Genomic DNA, 21,380 nt, shown 5'->3' with positions numbered 1-21,380 from the left:
AAAACGAAATGTATATATTACGTATGACTAAAATCAACAATAAAAATGACCATATGTGGAACAAGGGATGGCGGTCAACAGTGAAACATAAGAGTTGTGTAATGCTGCAAAAGATTTCCCATCTTACGCACCGCTGATGTAAGATTGACGTGGGTATGACCATAAACTGTAGCATGTATGTTAAATACACGATGGTGTACTAAAGTATAAAATAATTGATCAGAATTATGGCTGGGCACCAAATAACATTACTGTTAAGGTACCGAAACAGGTTGGTACTAAGGGAAGATCGCAAATTGGACAAGACTTCAGCACCTAGGATTGGTTCTGGCCTAGTTGACCACACACTAGTGTGACTAGCGAGCAGGAGTTAATTCTGTCATGAATCCAAAGCTCTCTAGCAGCTCTTCTGGCTGGTTCCCTGCAGCCCCATCCGGTCCTGTTCTTTGTGTTCTGTAAGGAATGGCGTCTCTGAACAAAACCCACTGGTGATGCCTTGGACTGATCCATCAATCCACAATCCTCCAGCATTCACCAAATACTGCTCATCTGAGTCCCCCCACCTTCACCGCCACCAACACCCCCTTATGGCCCAATCCCAATTCACCCCTGGCCCCTACCACTTAGACCCCTCCGTATCCGGGTCATGCATAGGGTGTCCCGACTCTTGTTTGGATAGAGGAGTAGGGCCAAGTGGTGGGGGTACATGGCCCTCCGAACTGAAGTTTTTCTAAGGCACACTCAAAACCGATTGGTATAAGAAGTCTCATAGAATGCTTTGTGAATCAGTGGTATGATTCACAAAGCATGTATTGTGTATTTTCTTCGTCAATAAAGATAACGATTACAATCTTGGTTTCATGCCGTTTCAATGTATTATACATAACAGCTTAATAAGCATTACAACAAAGTTGTGAACGATTTCAGAGTGTTCATTCCATCCTATCTTGATGACTTCTGCTGACGTAGCAGCGTCTCGAAGGGTTGTCCCATTTCAAAGGGGAAGATTTCAACTCCTACCCCTTGTAACTCTGTTCCGAGTTGGCAAGTCAAAAACGAGGAGCACTCGAAAAACAGGGGTAGGGATAAAAATAAGAAATGGGATTAGGCCTTAGTCCTACTTACGCCACCAGCTCCACCAAAACCACCTTCTCAAGTCCTGCTTCTTCCACTGTTACTTCCACCTCCTCCCCACCTCCGCCACCATCCCCACTTCCAGCCCCCCCACTACCTCTTCCTCACCCGCCATCTCCACTTCCTCAAGACCCAATGTCCACAAAAGCCCCACTGGCTTTGAGGACCTCAGTCCGTCCAATAGATTCTTCCTTGGGTGCGGTCGCCTGGTGCTGCCGTAGCAGCAACATTTTTTTGTGAGCAAACGGCAGGAAGCCCTGTAACAAAAGAAGGGCCGTCTGCCTAAACAGCACTTTGTCAAACTGACACAAACACAAGATGTGAATCTGTCCATCCCAGAATAAGCTACAGCTGCTAAGTCAGTTTCCTCTGGAGGGTCTTTGGGGGTAAGGGTCCCGTAGGTTAACGTGCCAAGAAAACCTTCGAAAGATTTATGTTGAGAAACCCAAGGCCTATCGGGACATTGTGGCTGTATCGTTGTTTGGTAAACAGTGAGCACAGTTACGGATGCAATCTTCACAATGGTTGAAGAGCTGTGTTGTAGTTAAGAAGTCACTGTCATAGGGGTGAAAACAAATCCATTGGAAGATACTTGTTCATTGGTCAAACTACTTGTCAATCAAGGGATACGTGACCCTCCCTATTTAATGTCATGATCCTACTGGAAAGCATTACAACTGCCCCGCATCAAGGAAACCCTTATCTTAAACCCGCTGGGTTTTAGGTAAGGTACAAACTGTTGTCCAGCTGCTAGTTAGCATGCATGGGGACGATCTGATGCGTCTCAGAGAGCTAAAGAGAGCTAGGATTTAAAGAGAAAAAGGACGGCTCAAATTGCATAATGAGCAGTAATAATCATTTGCTTAACTTATATCCTATGATGTACATCTTTTCCTCACACACACATATACATGAATTCACAAACACACACGCAGGCACACTCACACACTTATTTACAAAATTACAACATATTCATGCTATCTCCAATATAGGCACATTGTGTTTGTGACTATTGTTTGTATGCAAAATGTAAGAAAGTAAATTTATTGAAATTGTATTTTTCTTGCTAATACGATGGAGGTCAACCGCAGTGTTCGACCGGGAGTGGCAGCTAGCAAGGGAGCTAGCTGGCTAGCTAACACACAGACTGCACTCTGTGGAGCTGGACCCAGAGAAGGAACAATGGCATATTGTGTCTTACAATAGAGCTTCACTGTTATTTATACATTCTCTCTCTCTCTCTCTCTCTCTCTCTCTCTCTCTCTCTCTCTCTCTCTCTCTCTCTCTCTCTCTCTCTCTCTCTCTCTCTCTCTCTCTCTCTCGAGCAAGAAAGCACCGCCCCCACCTTTCCTTTTCCTCTCTCTGACACCCCCCATCCTTTCACACACATCAGTGGTGGTGGATCGCTGAGGTCTTCCTGTGATTTTTCTGATGCAGTGGGATGGAGCCATGAGGTCATTGGGACCGGACGCACGTGCACACAAGCATGCACGCATACACTCACACACAATATAAAGAGTTCTGTGTGCGTGGCTTCTTGGATGGAGGGAATGAATATTGAACATCAGGTGTGGGGTCGGTTGTCTGACTGCATAATCATCGCGTGTTGTCTTACTTTTCAGTGTGGGGTATGTTGTGTTATTGTTTTGTGCGGTGCTGTATCATGTATCGCTTTGTGTTTTTATTGCAGGGTTGTTGTTTTGTCTTGTGTTGTTTCATATCGTCCTCATTGTGATGTTGTCTTGTGTTTGTTGATGTTGAACTGGGCTCTACGTCAATGGATTTATAATCAAGTATGTTTTGTCATATTTTGTATTGGGCCACGATTTCACATTGCGTCAGGTCCTTACATCATTTAGGGATGGTTGTCGTCTTCTGAAAACATTGTTAGTTGATTATGTAAGTTTCATCAAGTGGTGGGATGACGTTAATACAAGTTTCAGTCAATTTCATCATGTTTTCACGTGCGCCTACAAACGTCAACAAACGCCTATCACACATCTCAGTGGGTTTTTCACTTCCACTACCATGTTTGTTTTATTCAAACCTTTCAAATGAGAAAGGTATATTGTATTTAAACTGCCGAATGACAAATTCTGGTTGTATTGTGGTTGTTGTCATTTGGTTTTATTTAATAAATAATAACCATTTCAGGCGGTCACATATGTCTTGTCTGAGGCGTTTGTCACTCGGCCACGGAGCAAGGCAGGGAGGTTGCTAGGCTTGGTTGTTTCTGCTTCTGTAGTTCTCGAAAGCTGTTCACTCAAAATACCAAGGAACTAACCAAAATGTGCCTTGCGTCATCGAACCTGTTTGACCAGTAGGTAGTGAAGAAGTGGAGATAGAGAGAGGAATAGTGTGCAAACAAAGATAGTAAAGAGAGAGAGCAGGAAGGGGAATGAATTGTGCAGTGTATTATTAAGGGCTGTGTTTTAAATTTGTCTCCATTTATAATGCTAATGTTTCATTTTCTAATTAAATGATAATTTAATTCATTCAATTTAATTTATGTCTGTACTTTGAATTATACAAGATCAGACAGTATAAGTTAAGATTCTACTTTATCAATCCCAGATGGGAAATTTGAGTAAAATTGAATAAAAATAACATTGTAAGGTATTTGCATATATATATATATATATATATATATATATATATATAATTTAGTGTTTACATTGCTCAGGCCTCATAAATAACTTCTCAAGTTGCACTGTGATGAGTCATGAAGGATTCAAACACATTTTCCAAGGGAGGCCTATTCCATGTCATGGGGTAGGCCTCCCCCCAGGGCCCTGTGAGTTGTTCTTGAAGAGGCCTTTTTACACTGCCAAGCCGGTTCGGTCGCGGCTTGGCACGCCCGGCAATTTCACCATCTTATCTCAAGTTGCCTGTGTAAAGCCGAGGGGGTAAAACCCCCGTTCGTCACGGCGCGGGCGCACGTACAGAGTGATACTCCCAAATGTTTTAATTTTTTAAAGAATGAAGACACCTGCATGCAAGAATGAGTTCACGTCTGAGTGTAGGCTACAAATGCGATTAACTATTAAGTGCAAAAACGCCAGCATATTCTTTATTTTGCTGACTACTTTTTACCTCATAAGGACAGTTCCTCTGCGTCTTTCTCGTAGATCGCACCATCTTTCAACGTCTTTGTTTAATGCATTATGCGACTGCATCACCTTCTCTCCCATGATGGTCAGCAGCTCGCTGCTTTCACCGTCTCTCCAGTTAGAACTACTCATGTTGATATCGCTGCGTTGTATAGACTGTTGACTCTCTGTTGTAGAGACAGCGCAGCAACACCTCTACCCAAGCCCCCCGGAGCGTCTATTAACGCACTAATAAACGGTCAATGTGTGTAGGGTCCGGGAGGGTAAATTGGGGTGCTAGCTCAAGCAGGCAATTTACCTCGGGCAGTGTACACGCGCGGATCGTGCCGCGAAAAAGGCGTGCATAAGACGGCATATTTGGCAGTGTAAGAAGGCCTAGTGATCGAATGGCTGTTAGTCAACCCAGGTTTCCATAAAAAAAGTTGTGTGTGGTTGTATTCAAAATACAACCACATACGTCTACGTAGGGCAGACAGACAGACAGACAGACAATCAGTTAACGCACGCACACCACATCAGTGCATGTTGGGGAGATGCCCTGTGCTGCAGTCAAATGAAGAAGAGGATGTGTGAGTCACATTCTCTTCTGAGCAGAAGCTTCCTCTAAGCAGCCCCTCCCACCCTCTTCAACTAAACGACGTGTTCTGGGCAACTGGTTAGAGCTGCAAGTGTATTGGGTTTAGTCATTGAAAAAGTCTTAGGAAGGAGGAAGTAATGGTTTATGAATTTCCTGTATACTGGAGACTGAAATTAGCTCATTCCAACTCTATTTGTGTTAAATCCATTGGCCATACCAACATTGGAATCGCATTGAAACGTTTTTATGTATGTATTATATCTTTTTTCATAGGCATTGATAACAACATAGCAAGGGCACATGGGAAGAGAGAAACGTGAGAAATCCAAACGTATCTCAGAAAAAACAATATTTTATCTTCCATTATTTGTATCCTCAATGAGGTATAACCTTCATTGCTGTATTAATGCATATATATCATATTTGATCATTAGCTATTTCAGATGCAATGCAGTTGAAGAGACACTTCCTGTCTGAAGATTTGTTGTTCTAAACAGATGCAGTAGGAGGATCATTTTAACCCTTCACTTGCCAAACCTCAGCCTTTACTTTGAAACAAGAAAACAGAGGACACCATCCTCTGGTTTTCCCTCAGCTGTGATTTTCGCTACAGGCATTGGCGAAGTCACATGAATATTGTGTGTCTTTTGTCAAGGCGTAGTTATCCTGACCTTTGACCTTTGGAGCAGTTGCTTGCTTGTAATTTCTCTAATGGAGGAACTAAAGAGTGTGTTGTTGGGTCCCTGCGGGTTTCTGCCTGAGGTAAACGCTTTGAAATCTCTGAAGATGTAAAAGTCTATCAGAGTGGCTTTGTATGATGGCACTATGTAGACCCTCATGATACACACTCACATTCACACTCACATTCACACTCACATTCACACACACATTCACACACACATGCACACAAACACAGTCCTACTATAAAACAGTGTATGTCGCCCAAGCTACAGGCAATCCTCTGGTGTGTGAGTGTGTCTGTGTGTGTGTGTGTGTGTGTGTGTCCTGCTGGGGTATGTGACCTTGTGCTCCAGTGAGTTGTTGCTGCTCACATCCTGAAAGTAGGCGGAATGCATGACGTTCAAACGGATACCTCTCCCTAACTGGGGTGTTTGATCTTTGTACATGTGTGTGTGTGTGTGTGTGATGTCTCTAACTGGACACTCTTTGTTCATGACTTTTTCCTCTGTTGGTTTTGGGGACGAGCTAGGCTAACTAATGCGGAATCTCATCCCTATCACAATCTGGTCTTATCATGCAGAGCAACCAGACAAGTATAAATAGATTGACTGTCTCAACTGAGCATTTAGAGGCTGAAAAGTGTTTTGACAGTGTCTTGGCAAGATTTGCCTTGAGTAAAGCTACTCTCCAACAATGTGCCTTTGAGCTCTGAGTCCGCAGTGCCCTCCAACTGTGGGGGTTCATGGTTGGCCTGCAGTAGAAGGCTTGTTGTGTGGAGAAGCCTCCAGATGTTGGATGACATCAGATGTATCCACAGCCACAGCGTTGATGTGTGAAACTCAATGTCTTTCCCCCCAAAAAACAGCAGAAAAGGGATGAAACCCCTGAGAAGGAACACAAGACTAATCTCTGTTTCTCCGAGTGCATTAGCTGGATACAAAACATAGACATATCTGCACTGATGTATCTCATTCTGCTTGGCCTTGACCATCCTAAAAAATAGGTATTTTTTTTATTAATCCCAGATTAAGGAAATAACAATCAAGCAATAAAGCTATCAAAAAAATACACTGTTTAAAAAGCAGTAGAAATGACATACAAATGCCAGATGTATGTTTTGACATAGACCTAATTGAGAACGACAAACGTCAAGCACCATGTTCACTCTCCATTGCTGGTTTCCCATTTCCAGAGCAGGCCTGAATAGCAGGGACCATATTTTACTATATCAGCACCTCTTGTCAGAGGTCTTATCGCCGTTTCTCATAGGGGAGCCTGTATTTCCTCCATGACCATTGACTACTGCCTTGACTTGTTGCCCGAGGTGCTTTTGCATTGCGCCAACACATTAGTAAGATTCAGTGTATTGGATTGTAAGTCTAGACTATCTCACGCACGTACGCATGCACACACACACACACACGCACGCACGCACGCACGCACACATGCACACACACACCACACACTTTTGCCATAGATGTGGGCCTTGCTTGTGCAGACACGGCAGACAAAACGGCCTGATAACTTCGTCCAGTGACAACAGGCTTTTAGTCAGCCGCCAGAATGGGGGTCATGACCCAGAGGTCAAAGGGCAGGTGATGCATTCTCAGCCTGCCACTCTGCTATCTGGGCTGGAGTCCCCTTGGAGTGCTATGGGCAGCTAGCCGCGGTCTGGCTGCCCTGGTGTCTGATTCACCACATTAATTATTCATTCGGCATGTGTGTTCCTCTGTCCCCGTGCTATTTAGTCATTGTTTGATTATTTTATTATTCTGTAATTTCTGGTTTAATAGTCGAGCGTATCTACAGTGTCTTCAGCAGTGATATGAAACATAGATGTAATATTTTAAAACTGAAACGGTGTACATTATGATAAGAAAACAACAATTAAAAGCAATTTTCAAGGTGTGTGTGTGTGTGTGTGTGTGTGTGTGTGTGTGTGTGTGTGTGTGTGTGTGTGTGTGTGTGTGTGTGTGTGTGTGTGTGTGTGTGTGTGTGTGTGTGTGTGTGTGTGTGTGTGTGTGTGTTTAAATTAACAGGGTTGTGATAACGATATATATATATATATATAACAAAATGTAAGTGCCGCTTTTTTTATTATCTAACCTGCTTCTCAGAACTGGTGCGGCCCATTCATAGTGTACTTGTTGTTGTTGATCAAACCAACACATGTTTTACCATAATGTAGGCGTGTGCTACAAGAACAATAAAACAGCAATTCTCTTTCCTTTAGAACAATGACAGGATGAATCCGGGAGTCCTTCCCATGTTAAATTATTTATTTATTTAATTATTTCAGGGGTAAGTTCACCCTTGACGCATATAATAACATTCACATACACTGGACTTCCTATTTTCCGTGTGGATTTAGCTTTTGACTGGTATTATTTAACAAGATTCAGTGTAGTCTACACTTCATGCACGCACGTTACTCACTCACATATCCAAATATGTTTACATTCACATTCTGTTTTCACACATTACATACATTGTTTATATTTCTTTTCAACAGCTCATATTTTGTATATAGATTTATTTTTTGTATATATTTTTTGTACTTACTAGCATATTGTTAAAATATGTGTGAACCTGTGGTTCTGCTGCCATGCAGAATGACACCCAAATACCATCTTTGATTAAGTGTACATTTTAGCTTATCTGATCTGACCCCACAAGGAACTAACTAGTACTATTAAACCTCCATGTGACCTGGACCTGGGCTGTCTAGCATCTGGACAGGGTGGTAATGCGAGGCTGATTGATGAGCTGTAGCCAACAGGATTTAGTGCAGAAATGCACATGCATGCATGCGAGGAGAACACACTTTGGTTTTCCCCCGGAAAAAAACGAATCACGTTTTGAAACTGGAACGGACGGCTGGAGTACCAACATAAACCATGCAACTTGTGACTGTCTAGGAATGAAGACTTTGAATAATCTTTTAGTGTGCCGGATAAACAGCTCACATTCATGATTGAGTTTGAGCTCTTTACTAATCTGACATTTTCTTTCAAGTTAATCTTTCCGTTCTTAACCTTTTGTTTGTTTTATGCTGCCATTTGATCTGACCATTCGGCCCCTATTGCCAACCGTCAATTACTCCTAACCGTCCCTGGAAGGAGGAAGCCTTCTTCTGTCTTCCTTCTCCAGATTTCGCTCCTCTGGATTTTGGGAGTTTCGTTGGCCCTTCAGAGGGCGTAGGGTTAGAGGAGGTTATTGGACTCAAATTGTGATTGAGGGTTATATTAAAAATGACTTGACTTTGATTTCCTCATTCACATTTTAAAGTACAAAAATGTTGTTCAGTTTCTCTGCCTCTTGTTGTTGGTTCCCATGGGCAAGGCGTTCATTATGTCTTGTGCTCTTTGTTACTAACATTCTTCACAGTTCCCGCAATCTTCAACAGGGCTAAATGACTTTAGTAGCTTGCTGACCAGCATGACGTCTAAATGAAGTAAGCCAGTATCTCCCTGGGTGTGCAGCGTTTAATTCACCACCCTAGTGGTCGTATCAAGATCTGATCAGTGACAATGGACATTTTACATTGTTGTCATCGAAGCCAGTCAAGCCATGTCTGGTTTCCCTCACACCTCTAATGCTGATAATCAATGATAATCACTGATAATCAATGATTGTTATAATAATCTCTGAGGACCCCCCTCCCGACTGTTTTGCGCTCCCAAAGTATTTAAAACGAGGTCAACTTTATTTGTATAGGTATTGTTTACGTATGGTATTGCATGGTGTGTGTGTATATATATATATATATATATATATATATATATAATAGTGAGTAAATCTAATCTTTCATGGTATTATATCACTATGAAATTAAGATATCGACTCATCATGATACCAAGTTTCTGGACAAAATGATTGACAATGAAGACATGTCCTTAAAGTGATCAAAATATGAGGTTTGAAACATCTGAGAAAGGAAAACTAGTTTTAGTCTGACAGCATTCTTTTCATTTACTTCAATGTACTGACCCTCAGTTGGTCTGAATGGTATTTCTTTTTTATAAGCAGGTTGTCATATTTCTCGATATCCTATACAACTCCCTGTGAATATCATGATAAAGTATATTTCTGTATTGCCCTACCATGTTGACGCTGACGGACTGGTGTTTTTAATCCGCTCCAGATGGAGCGAGGCGGCCTGCGTGGTTGACCTCTTCCAGGTCCCAGTGATGGACATTTCTTCGCCTGCATGTTGTGGAGGAGACGTCCCGGCCTATCCCAAAACCCATGTTGGTCGTTATGGCAACGCTGGATGGGAACACTCCAGTTGAGACTCTGCTGGCAACCATCCACCTAGAACGGTAGGTCACGGAGTGAGGCTGGGGACTGAACACAGGGGAGTGGGCAAACAGAAACACACACACCTTGGCTCTGAATTATCCTAAATGTTACAAAGATTTAAATTGTGGTTGAATGGAAATGGACCAGTTTTGAAAGCACTCAAAACGGTGTATTTCAAAGTAATTTATTATGGGAGGAATTCTGTTTTCTTGTTATGCAGATACCTGGACGCATTCTGTCATGCTGGTCTACTATTGGCCAGAGACCTCAACCACCTTGACCACGATGCCCTGGTCAGCCTGGGTATAGCTGCCACCGGACACCGGAAGCGAATACTGCGATTGCTCAGCCACATTCAGAGGACTAATGAAAAATCGATGAAAGAAACCCCAAAAGCCAATCAGAATCCAGGGGTGGAGCTTTCCATAGACCGCTGGCAGTCCGATTCGGACATTCACTCATTGGAACCGGGACAGACGCGGCCCTCTCCCAATCAGACGAGACCCGTTCATTTCGAGGCATTCCGCAACAGCTCAGCGCCCAACTTGGCAGCCATGTTGACAAACTCCCGCTCCGCTGACTTCCAGAGCGTCATTGCGGACAAACCGGCCGGCGCCAAACCCGTGCCCAAACCCAGAACTGTGTTTAACCGACGCAGGACGGCCCCGGTACAGTTCTGCTCCACCGGGCCGGAGCCCCCAGCCCACCCTCCCAGACGGCTCTCCCAGGAGTCTATCGGCTCGACCGTGTCGGAGGGTCCGAGCCCTCACAGCCCCAGAGCCCCTCCTCGCCACAGCCTGGCCCAGGTGGCTCGGAGGTCCAGCTGCAGTTCACTACAGTCGGACCCGGGGGGGCCGCTGCCTCCGGTCCCCCCCAGGCTGAACCGCGGGGCCTCCTCCGCCGCGCCGGAGGCCGTCTCCCAGTCTTCGTGTTCCGCCGGACGGAGCGACCACAAGCAGATGGTCACCCCGCCCTCCTCCCTCTTCTTCACCCCCCGTAGCCCCGATCACACGCACCAGCTCTCCGGAGCGTCCCCGTCCGACTCACCTAGGAGTGAGGGGATGGAGATGGTCTCCAACGAGATCTACTGCGGCACTTTACCTGCCTCCGCCTCCCCTAGTGGTGGGAGGACACACTGCAGCCATCAGACCGTTCCCTTACCTCCGCCCAGACAACCGCTGGACAGACGGCCGTCTGACAGGAACAGGTAGAACACTGTGTTGTTTATATACCAACATGTTTCATTTAGGAATGAGTCCATTATTGAATGAATGCTAATGCTTTTGTGTTGTTTTTTCGCAGCAGCAGCACTTTAAGTAACCGCTCCTCAGGGTCGACCAGGGGTGAGCACATCCTGTTCCTAAAGCACAAAACAAAGAAAACAACAACAAAGACCTCTTGCTTTGCTGACACACTACAGCTGGATTCATGTGACGATTAAGCGATATACTCTAAATTCCTGTGAGGTTCTTAAAGGATTGGGCTGGTTTGCCAAGACCCATTGTTATTTGGTTACACTGTCTATGTCAAGATATAAATCAGCCATGATATAATTGTTTCTCTCACCCCCTCGGGCACGCGTCTTCCCAAATGGCTGCCCCAGCTGGCAACCTCTTCACATCCATTATATTCCAAACAATCATCATGGTTCATTACCCCTTTATCAACCATTAATGGATCATCAATATTATAAATGTGTCCACTGTGGCACCAATTACATACCCCAACTACTAACCACTGTCTACACTGGTTAGTAGTTGTATATGTTCTGGATGATCAGCCTCATGAACAAACAAATGTTGGTTCTTCAACAGCTTCCAATGAAGACCTGGACGACGAGATCAGCCCATACTGTGAAACCGTTTTCCAAAGCAGAAAACCTTCCTATCTGAATGAGGTGAGGTCCCAACGGTTCTACTGTGTTGACATGATTATATCATGTTATATTATAAAAACCATAGAGAAATAATCAAATATAGCTGGCACCAAGTCATCAGGCACAGTTGCTGTGGTTTGATTTTACTCTTTTGGTTACTCTCTACAGCTGTCAAAGTGTATGTATTTGGTTTTCCCATTGGTAGTCAAAACATGAAATGTGTGTTGTGTAGGACAACCAAGATGGATGTAATTCCCTCTTAAAGATAAGTGAACCCCCTCTTTCAGCTTGAATATGAACACTGAGATTTAAATAAGTGTGTTTTGGGCTGAGACTTCTAGGAAAGAGCTTGTAGGGTTATGACCCATGGCAGCTTTGTGATACTGTTTCAGTACCGACATTTTCTATGAGCATATAGAAAATGTGCATTTTCTATACAAAATAATGAGTTATTTTGTATAGCAAATGCGCCACACACCTTTGCGTTGAACTATAAGGGTCCAGGAAGCTTAACCCTCTCTCGGACGCAGACATCAAAACCAACCGCTGTTCAGACGGAGCTACACCATCCACACACACCGCGCCGTTAAACTATAAGCTTAAGCTTAAACATCACTCAGAATGCACAATCAGCGGGCGCCCAGACAGAGCTCCACACACCCCCACACACCTTGCCGTCTGGGTCCCTAGGGCGTGACATCGGAGTCACTCTGAAAAGGCATTTTGTCGTCACAAAGATATAACTGGTTGGCAGAGACGGGCAAAACATAGGAATTTACTGCTGTTTTCTTTAAATAACAGTCTTATTTCATTCACAGTGATAAAATGGAATATATTACTACGTTGACAATCATAAAACACATGTTACCATGTTTAAAGCAAAAAAGGGCAGTTTGGGTTCACTGGCTCTTGAAAGCCCCCAAGTTTATCCCCTCAACAAGATGTGGAGAAATAACCTCGGGGTTGTGTTTAATTTCTGCTGTTGCTCTTTATAGGCAAGGCAAGGCAACTTTATTTATATAGCACTTTTCATGCACGAGGCAGACTCAAAGTGCTTCACATAAAAACATCCTCATACAATAAAATGAAATAATAAAATAGAATAGATAAGTAAAAGTCTTAATCTTGTACATAGAGTATGTTGGTAGAAACACAATGCGAACATCATGCCCTAAAGAGTCCACCAGCAGTACCTCAGTCATGGGCTCCTCGCTGATTCATACCTCTTAGATTAGCTTATTAGGGGTGTGTGTGTGTGTGTGTGTGTGTGTGTGTGTGTGTGTGTCTGTGTGTGTGTGTGTGTGTGTGTGTGAACATCTTATCTTTGTGTCCAGGACCAGAGAACCAAGTCTAATGGCAGAGATACCAGGAGAGACCAAGACCAAAGCCCTGAGGACCACAGGTAACACTGTACTGACATTGGACCTCTATGGGGTCAGTACAGTAATAATGAACAATAATAATGAATGCACAGAGAAGGATTCACAAATGTATTTTGTGATTTATATGACTCTCTTCTCGCAAATACATTTCAATGCACACACAAATGGATATCATATGTATAAATGTAAAATAAATCCATAAACAAAAATAAGTTTCACAAAAAACATTTCTGATCCACACACATGTGTCTTGTTTTAAATAAATGTAATATAAATCCATAAATATATGAATTAATTTTTTTTTTGCAATTTTCATCAAATTTTTTTTTGGATGTTGTTACATTTATATACAAACTGGTAAACTTGAATTTACAAGACGCTTTTCATTTGTTTCACTTGTTTGCATTTGTGTGTGAACTGGTCTGTATTTATATGTGGATTTTTGAGACTCTCCTGACGTGGCTGGATTCATGAATGCATTTTTTTCAACAAGGAACTCTCTGTAGCCAATCAGATGCCTCCCTCATTTTCAGCCAATCACATGATTGGCTGAATTATTATTATTAATGCTACTTTAACGGCACCGACAATCCAAAAACCCAGTCGAAACTAGATGGAAAAAGTGTGTAGTTCAAACGTGAGGCAGCTTTAACTTCTTTGCCACCTACAGAGTTTGTTATGTACGATCATTCAAAAACCCCATGTTATTTCCCATAGACATTTGACCAAGGGAACCGGGAGGCTCAGAGGTGGGACTTATTCTTCAGAGGTCGAGACTGCAGGCATTTGATTGGCTGAAAACGAAGGAGGCATCTGATTGGCTACAAAGAGTTCCTTGTTGAAAAAAATGCATTCATGAATCCAGCCACGTCAGGAGAGTCTTCATTTGCATTCATTATTAATGAGACTGTACTGACCCTATAGACCTTTGCTATAGTATACTAGCATGCTAGCATACCTGGCTGGATTAAACAAGCAAAAATGTATCTCCTCATAATTTAATATACTTTCTGTCTAGTTTGACTTTCTGTTGTGACAGGAAGTGGGAGACAGTTATCTTAGAATAATGAGAAATGAGGCATGTACAAATATGTAAAACATTTGAGCATATGGCAAGGGAGCTGAATGCTCCCTTACCTTCCTGGTTCTTGTTCCCTAAACCTTTCACGTTTACATTTTTGCTTTGACTTCTGAAGAAGTTTGGCTTCTGAAGAAGTTGTGGCTTCTGAAGAAGTTCTACTTCTAGGGAAACAGACACACATGGGTAACTCTTGGTACCGTTCCTTTTTCGACAGTACCAAAGTTTTTTAGCTCGGTACCCAAAAGGTTTTGAGGTTCTGTACCGAGCCCTGTATTGATTGATCGCTGCAAGGTTGAACATATACACTTTGGTCACATCAATGTATGTTTTTATATTTGATTTGATGTTTCATGTGTTTTTTTCTATCACTATTGTATATTATATTAGTGTTATGCAGTCAACCCATGCCTAATTGCAAGAACTTCACCGCACGGAATAAACCAACAACAAACATTGCTTTGACTTTGAAGCAGTGACGTTCTGACGCAGATTTGTGGATCTTTGCTGCACAGGTCTCACAAGCTGTCCTGGGCCAAGCGTCTGTCCCAGGCCCTCCACACCACCAGCTGCACCACCGACGCCCAGGGCTACAGCACGGTGGGAGAGCCCACGCCCCCCTCCCCTCCCTCCCGCGGCCTGCCCCCCCCACGCCTGTACCCGACAGAGACGGACGAGGACCTGGTGATCTCCCCCTACGCCAGCTTCACCTCCCTGTCCGAGCCCAGCGCCCCCATCATCTGCAGCTGGCTTGATAAGCTCTCCCCTCAAGGGTGTGTGGACGTCTGCCATCAGTTTATTAGTTTATTAGTTTATGATATAATGACAAACAGGCAGAGGCAAACCGAAAGGTGATTAGTTTGAGCCCCAATCTACCAATTAAGCAAGATGCCCCCCATCAAATCACTTTGGGTAAAAGATACATAATAATTACATACAAAATACAAATACATAAAGTTAACACATTTCAATTAAAATATCAACAAATGACTTACTAAAGTGCCCATCAATAATTAATTTAGATTATGTATATGGGTTTAATTTGGTAAAATTTTAGAAAAATCTGTGGGTGCTGTAGCTTATCAAAGGGATTCATTGAAAATTCAAACCAAATGAAATAGGTTTGGTTGAACAATACCTCATCCATATTGTAAGGCATTTTGGATTTCAGTTAAGGGTAATCTGTCACGCTGTATCCGTATCTACGATAGTGGATGTGTTGCAAAACCCATACTTTATGTCAACGTGCATGTCTATCTGTGTTTATGAATGTGTGTGTGTTTGTGTTTAAAACCGGCCCTCTTTCTCCTCTCAACGATGCTAAAGGCGACAGAGGTTGGCCTTGGGTCTGAAGTTGCGCCTCCTTCTCTACCCTCCTCCTTACCTCTCCTCTCTCCTGAGGAGCTGTCTCTGCTTCCTCACTCTCCTTTCCTCCTCTTCCTCTGCTCGGTTTGTGCTTTTCCTCTTCCTGCCTTTGTTGTTTGTCAAACATCTTTTCCTGCTTCTGCTTCTGTTATACCGCCAATTGTGGGCTCGTTGCTAGTTCTGTCTGCTAGCATAACAGGCAAAAACGAGAATCCAGAATATAGGTATCATTTACATAATATGAATATGCATAACCTAAAAATACATCAGAAATGTTGTTCTGATAAAAGTATTCTCACATCAAAATTATGTTCATTTGATTTGTTTTGTTTTCCAGAAATTACGTTTTCCAGAAGCGCTTTGTGAAGTTTGACGGCATAAACCTAATGTATTTTGGCAGCGAAAAGGTAAAAAACTGCATTGTTTTGTATTTTTTGAGCACTAATGAAATGTTGGTTTTATGTTTTACAGTTGATCAAATAACTTCCTATCGATCCTCTGCTTTCGCATATTCAATGATTTTAATTGTGTAAATGTTCCTCATATATACATTTTTTTTGTATATCAGGATATCTACCCCAAAGGAGTAATCCCATTGGCTGCCATCCAGATGGCCCGTCCTGCCAAAGACAACAAGTTTGAGATAGTGACCAATCACAGAATCTTTGTCTTCCGTGCTGATAATGAAGGTACACACACACACTCACACTGATGCTCACACACACACACACACACACACACACACACACACACACACACACACACACACACACACACACACACACACACACACACACACACACACACACTGATGCTCAGACTCACACACACTCACACAGACTCAATGACAATCACACACACACACACACACACACACACACACACACACACACACACACACACACACACACACTGATGCTCAGACTCACAGACACTCACACAGACTCAACGACAAACGCACGCACGCGCGCGCACACACACACACACAGAAAATGCATACTTTGCACATGTAGCAATCATAGGCATGCAGACACGCAAGCACATTGAGCAAAGACAACAAAAGCTCCCCAACTCAATGTCGTGTGGCCCCAACTCCCCTGCCATTACTGAGACAAAGCTGACCCAGTAACCATAGTGATAATAATAAACTTTATTTGTATAGCACTTTTCGAAACAGGATTACAAAGTGCTTCACAGAACAGAATAAAACATGATAAAAAAGAATTACACACAAAAAACATTGTAAGAGAGTAGTACTGACAAAAATAAATGTGTTAAAATTATATATATATATATATATTAACTCTTTTGCATTAAAATTAGTTTTGAGAAGAGACTTAAAAGATGATACTGATTAAGCTTGTCTGAGATTCTCAGGCAGGGAGCCCCACAACTGAGGGGCTCGTACAGCAACGGCCCGGTCACCTCTGGTGACCGGGCTTGATTTGGGAACCACCCGAGGATCTCAGGCTCATAGGACTAGAAATATAACTTGGAGCAAGACCATGCAGAGCTTTAAAAGTTATCAGTAAAATCTTAAAATCAACTCTAAAAACTACAGGCAACCAGTGAAGAGAGGCAAGGACGGGAGTAATATGGTCTCGTCTCCTAGACTTAGTTTAAAGCCTAGCAGCAGCATTTTGTACCGGATGTACAGGATGTGGCTTTCTGACTCAGCGTATAGGGAGTATATGGAGTTACAATAATCTAAACGTGAGTAAATAAAAGCATGGATAACCTTTTCAAGGTCTGTACAAGATACGAAGGACCTGATTTTAGTGATGTTCCTCAATTGGAAAAAACACAATTGAACAACACTCGTTATTTGGCCATTAAAAGAGAGATTAAGGTATTTTTTACCTTAATCTCTCTTTTAATGGCCAAATCTAGGGGGAAATCAAGGGGGGCCACCCCTAGATTACGGGCAGCAGATTTAACATTGGTGGACAGGCCACCAAGATTAGACTGCATGGAGCTGATATCATTAGGGGGGGGCAAATAGAAGAATCTCAGATTTGGCTTCATTAAGCTGGAGAAAGTTCTGAGACCAGCACTTTATGTCAGCGAGGTATGACATGACACGGATCAAGTTACCGGTCTCACCAGGCTTAAGTGGGACATAGAGCTGGGTGTCGTCCGCATAACATTGGAACTGGACATTGTGTGTACGAATGATATCCCCAAAAGGAAGCATGTAAATTGAAAAGAGCAAGGGACCTAAGATCGACCCCTGAGGAACTCCACAAGAGAGGGGGGCCTGAGAGGAAGAGGCTTTACCTATAGCAACAGAAAAAGCCCCTGATGCCAACCCATTTTTCAAGACTGTTTAGTAAAGTTGTATGATCAACCGTGTCAAAAGCAGATCAAGGAGGATTAAAATTGAACAGTTACCAGAATCATCAGTGAGCAGTAGATCATTTATGACCTTGGCAAGAGCTGGTTCGGTACTGTGTAGAGAATGAAAACCTGATTGGAATTCCTCAAAAATGTTGTTGTTATTCATAAAAGATAAAAATAGTAATTTAGAAATTGGTCTAAAATTATTTAAAACAAGAGGATCTAGATTAGGTTTCTTAAGTAAAGGTTGAACAATTGCTTGATTAAGGGTGGAGGGAGACGAGCCTGTAGACAGCGAGCTATTGACAATAGCTAGAATGTCAGGTCCGACTGTCTCAAGTATTTCTTTCAGGAACCTAGTAGGGACGATATCTAAGGTGCATGCAGAGGCAAGAGGGGTCAGAGGAGATACGAGGACTCTGGTATCAGGGGAGATCTGCAGCCTAAAGAAAAGTAGGAATTCCTGGCATCTTTCACAGCTCTCTAATATGTGGACATCAACCCTTGTCTAGTGAAACCACAAGCCTATCCTTTTTCCATTTGCGTTCTGGTTTTCTGTATTGCCTTTTAATGTCCCTTGTATGGTCATTAATCCAAGGCAGGGAATACTGTTTCACATTCGTTTCTTTAAAAAGTGCCATAGAGTCAAGAATATTCAAGCAGGAATCATTCAAATCTGAGACCAGCTCATCAATGGATGAATGAGATTGCTTAGAAGCACTAGGGGAAGCAGCTAGGAAAGCCTGGTGGGAATTCCGAGCGGAGTGTGAATTTAGAGAGCGAGAAAGGATGGAGGAGTGGGGCTTGGGTACAGGAGGAGGGAGCTGGGTTTGAAAAGTCACTGCTTTATGGTCAGGGACAGGGATGTCTAGCATGTGTACGTTATTGAGAGACACACCATGAGACAGCACAAGATCAAGGGTGTGACCCTTATTGTGACTAGGACCTTTGACAGACTGAACAAAAGATTAAAAAAGGTGAATAAAATCAGTAGTAAAATAAGGACAGCAAACATGGATGTTAAAATCCCCAAGAATAAGAACTCTGTCATAAAAAGGCATAACAACTGAGAGTAAATCGGAAAATCCATGAATAAAACCAGCATTTAGTTTAGGAGGCCTGTAAATTAGGACACACAATAAAGGGGCCTTACCATTTAAAATAAAGCTCAAAGGACGCACAAATACCACGAGAAATTGGGGAACAAATGTCTCTATGAATTACTGCTAGACCACCCCTGCGGACAATGTAGGCTGATGGAAGAAGGAGAAATCTGGGGGGCAGGTTTCAATTAAAGGGACACTATCGCCAGGACTCAGCCATGACTCAGTGGTCAGGAAGAAGTCAAAGTTGTTAGACATAATAAAATCATGAAAAATCAAATACTTATTTACAAGAGACCTCACAGTGAGAAGGCAGAACGCAACAACATCAGTAGACATGGGACCTAGGACAAGGCAGTGGTGAAACAACCTAGACTGACAGGTTCCAATTGGGATGAGCTCTGCAGGGGACAGTGTTGACCGTGACACCATCCGTGAGACTGACCACAGGAACATCCACTCGAGGTTCAGACTGAGGAACAGGAAGGCTGCGATTAGTACTTCGGGACTAGGGAGGGAGTTGTTTGACGGTGACATGTAGACTTCTATTGTTCCGGTGATTCAGAATTTGATTGGGATCAAATAGAACACAATGGAACTAGACAGGAACGTGAGATGGAGGGGCGGCGATTGGATGGAGTGAATTTGAGTAACAATGGAAGACAAGAATGAGATGTGGAGTCCAATGTTGGAGAGAGTGGTCTTGATATTCTGTTTTAGAAGTGTAGGAGTTAAAGGACATGCCACCAGGTGTGAGTGTCATTACAAGACATTTGAAAATCTTATGACATCACAAGTGGGAGTGTCCACCTAGATGTATGATGGATAGATGAGCAATGTTTGCTACAGTCCACTTGGTAGGCTGGTAGACTGATCTATTCGGCTTGTAACGGCTCATCACACTCACATGACATTGACATGCCACCAGGTGGCATGTGATGACCCTCATGTCATTGGACCTCCTAAATTGGCTTAGTTAATATCCCCTACTGACTTAGAAGTGCAGATGTTAATATCCCTTACTGGCTTTGAAGTGGAGGAGTTAATATCCCTTACTTGCTTAGAAATGGATGAGTTAATATCCTAAACTGGGTAGAAGTGAGCTAATATCCCTTACTGGCTGAGCAGTGGAGGAGTTAATATTCTCAACTGGCTGAGAAGTGGAGGAGTCAAGCTGAGATACAGTTGTAAGTATGTTGCAAGCCTTCCAGGCACATACAGAATTGTATTGTGTATTGTATTTTTCCCCAGTATATATTTGGGAAGGATGATATTAAAATGAACAAGTGGAAATGTTTGAAGGATGTGGATTCAGCGCAGAGGTATTTCCCCTACATACTTCCTCTTTGTATAATTAACTTGGTCGGCTCCAGTGTTCAATTCTTGTTTTACTTCATCCTTAATCTTACTTTGTTGTTTTAACCAAGGAGGACACAATAAATGCTTTATACACATACTTAAAAGACACTTCTTTCACCGTTTAAGTCCAGACTCTACACTTTGTTTCTATAGTACAAACTTTTGAACATAACTTCTACTCCTTCCATTTTATTTTTCGAAACTTTTTGTATATTTATTTGGATCGGTTGGTGCCTCTTTTATGTACAGGAAAGTAAAGAAATAAGGTCTGCTAGATGACTCAATGTAACTGTTAATAATGTTTACTAAATGACTCCATATGTAACAATGAATATTTTTTGCTAAATGACACCATCTACCTGTAAACAATGTCTGCTAAATGACTCCTTATGTCACTGTAAACAATGTCTGCTAAATGAGTCCATATACCTGTAAATAATGCCTTTTATATGACTACATGTATCTGTAAATAATGCCTTTTAAATTACAACATGTACCTGTAAATAATGCCTTTTATATGACTACACGTATCTGTAAATAATGCCTTTTATATGACTACATGTATCTGTAAATAATGCCTTTTATATGACTACATGTATCTGTAAATAATGCCTTTTATATGACTACACGTATCTGTAAATAATGCCTTTTATATGACTACATGTATCTGTAAATAATGCCTTTTTATATGACTACATGTATCTGTAAATAATGCCTTTTATATGACTACATGTATCTGTAAATAATGCCTTTTTATATGACTACATGTATCTGTAAATAATGCCTTTCAAATGACTCCACGTGTCAACGTCAATCTTTGCATCTCTCCGCCGGCGCCCTAGTGCTGCGTCTGCGCTGGGTGAGCACCCTCCAGGAGCGGGTGAAGAGGGAGCTGGTGTTCGGCCGGCAGCGCTACCGACCCGGCGCTCACTGCCAGAAGCACGGCTTCCTGGAGCTGAAGGGAACCAAGTCCAAGGTGTACACCGCCATCGCCACCGAGCACATCTGGCTGTACAAGAGCGAACAGGTAACCCACGGTTACCACAGACCAGCTCCTGCTGCCGTCTTAGAGGGGA

General features: G+C 42.6%; 1 protein-coding gene across 2 annotated transcripts in view; it reads left to right on the top strand.

Moving 5' to 3' along the window:
• Positions 1–21,380, top strand: part of arap3 (ArfGAP with RhoGAP domain, ankyrin repeat and PH domain 3) — a 50,228-nt gene that overhangs the window by 2,633 nt on the left and 26,215 nt on the right. The window contains exons 2-10 of one of the 2 annotated variants that reach the window (XM_084469786.1): positions 9,647–9,824; positions 10,025–11,011; positions 11,110–11,147; positions 11,619–11,701; positions 13,015–13,082; positions 14,656–14,913; positions 15,843–15,912; positions 16,074–16,194; positions 21,147–21,331. In XM_084469786.1, the coding sequence (XP_084325912.1) occupies positions 9,751–9,824; positions 10,025–11,011; positions 11,110–11,147; positions 11,619–11,701; positions 13,015–13,082; positions 14,656–14,913; positions 15,843–15,912; positions 16,074–16,194; positions 21,147–21,331 (1,884 nt within the window). In that variant the 5' untranslated portion in view covers positions 9,647–9,750. Of the gene's footprint in view, positions 1–9,646; positions 9,825–10,024; positions 11,012–11,106; positions 11,148–11,618; positions 11,702–13,014; positions 13,083–14,655; positions 14,914–15,842; positions 15,913–16,073; positions 16,195–21,146; positions 21,332–21,380 lie in introns of both variants that reach the window. The other variant, XM_084469785.1, reaches the window with a different exon arrangement.

Source organism: Micromesistius poutassou (assembly GCF_964030765.1).
Source record: "Micromesistius poutassou genome assembly, chromosome: 6".
Taxonomy (NCBI): Eukaryota; Metazoa; Chordata; class Actinopteri; order Gadiformes; family Gadidae; genus Micromesistius; species Micromesistius poutassou.
This window is presented reverse-complemented; position numbering and strand designations above follow the sequence as displayed.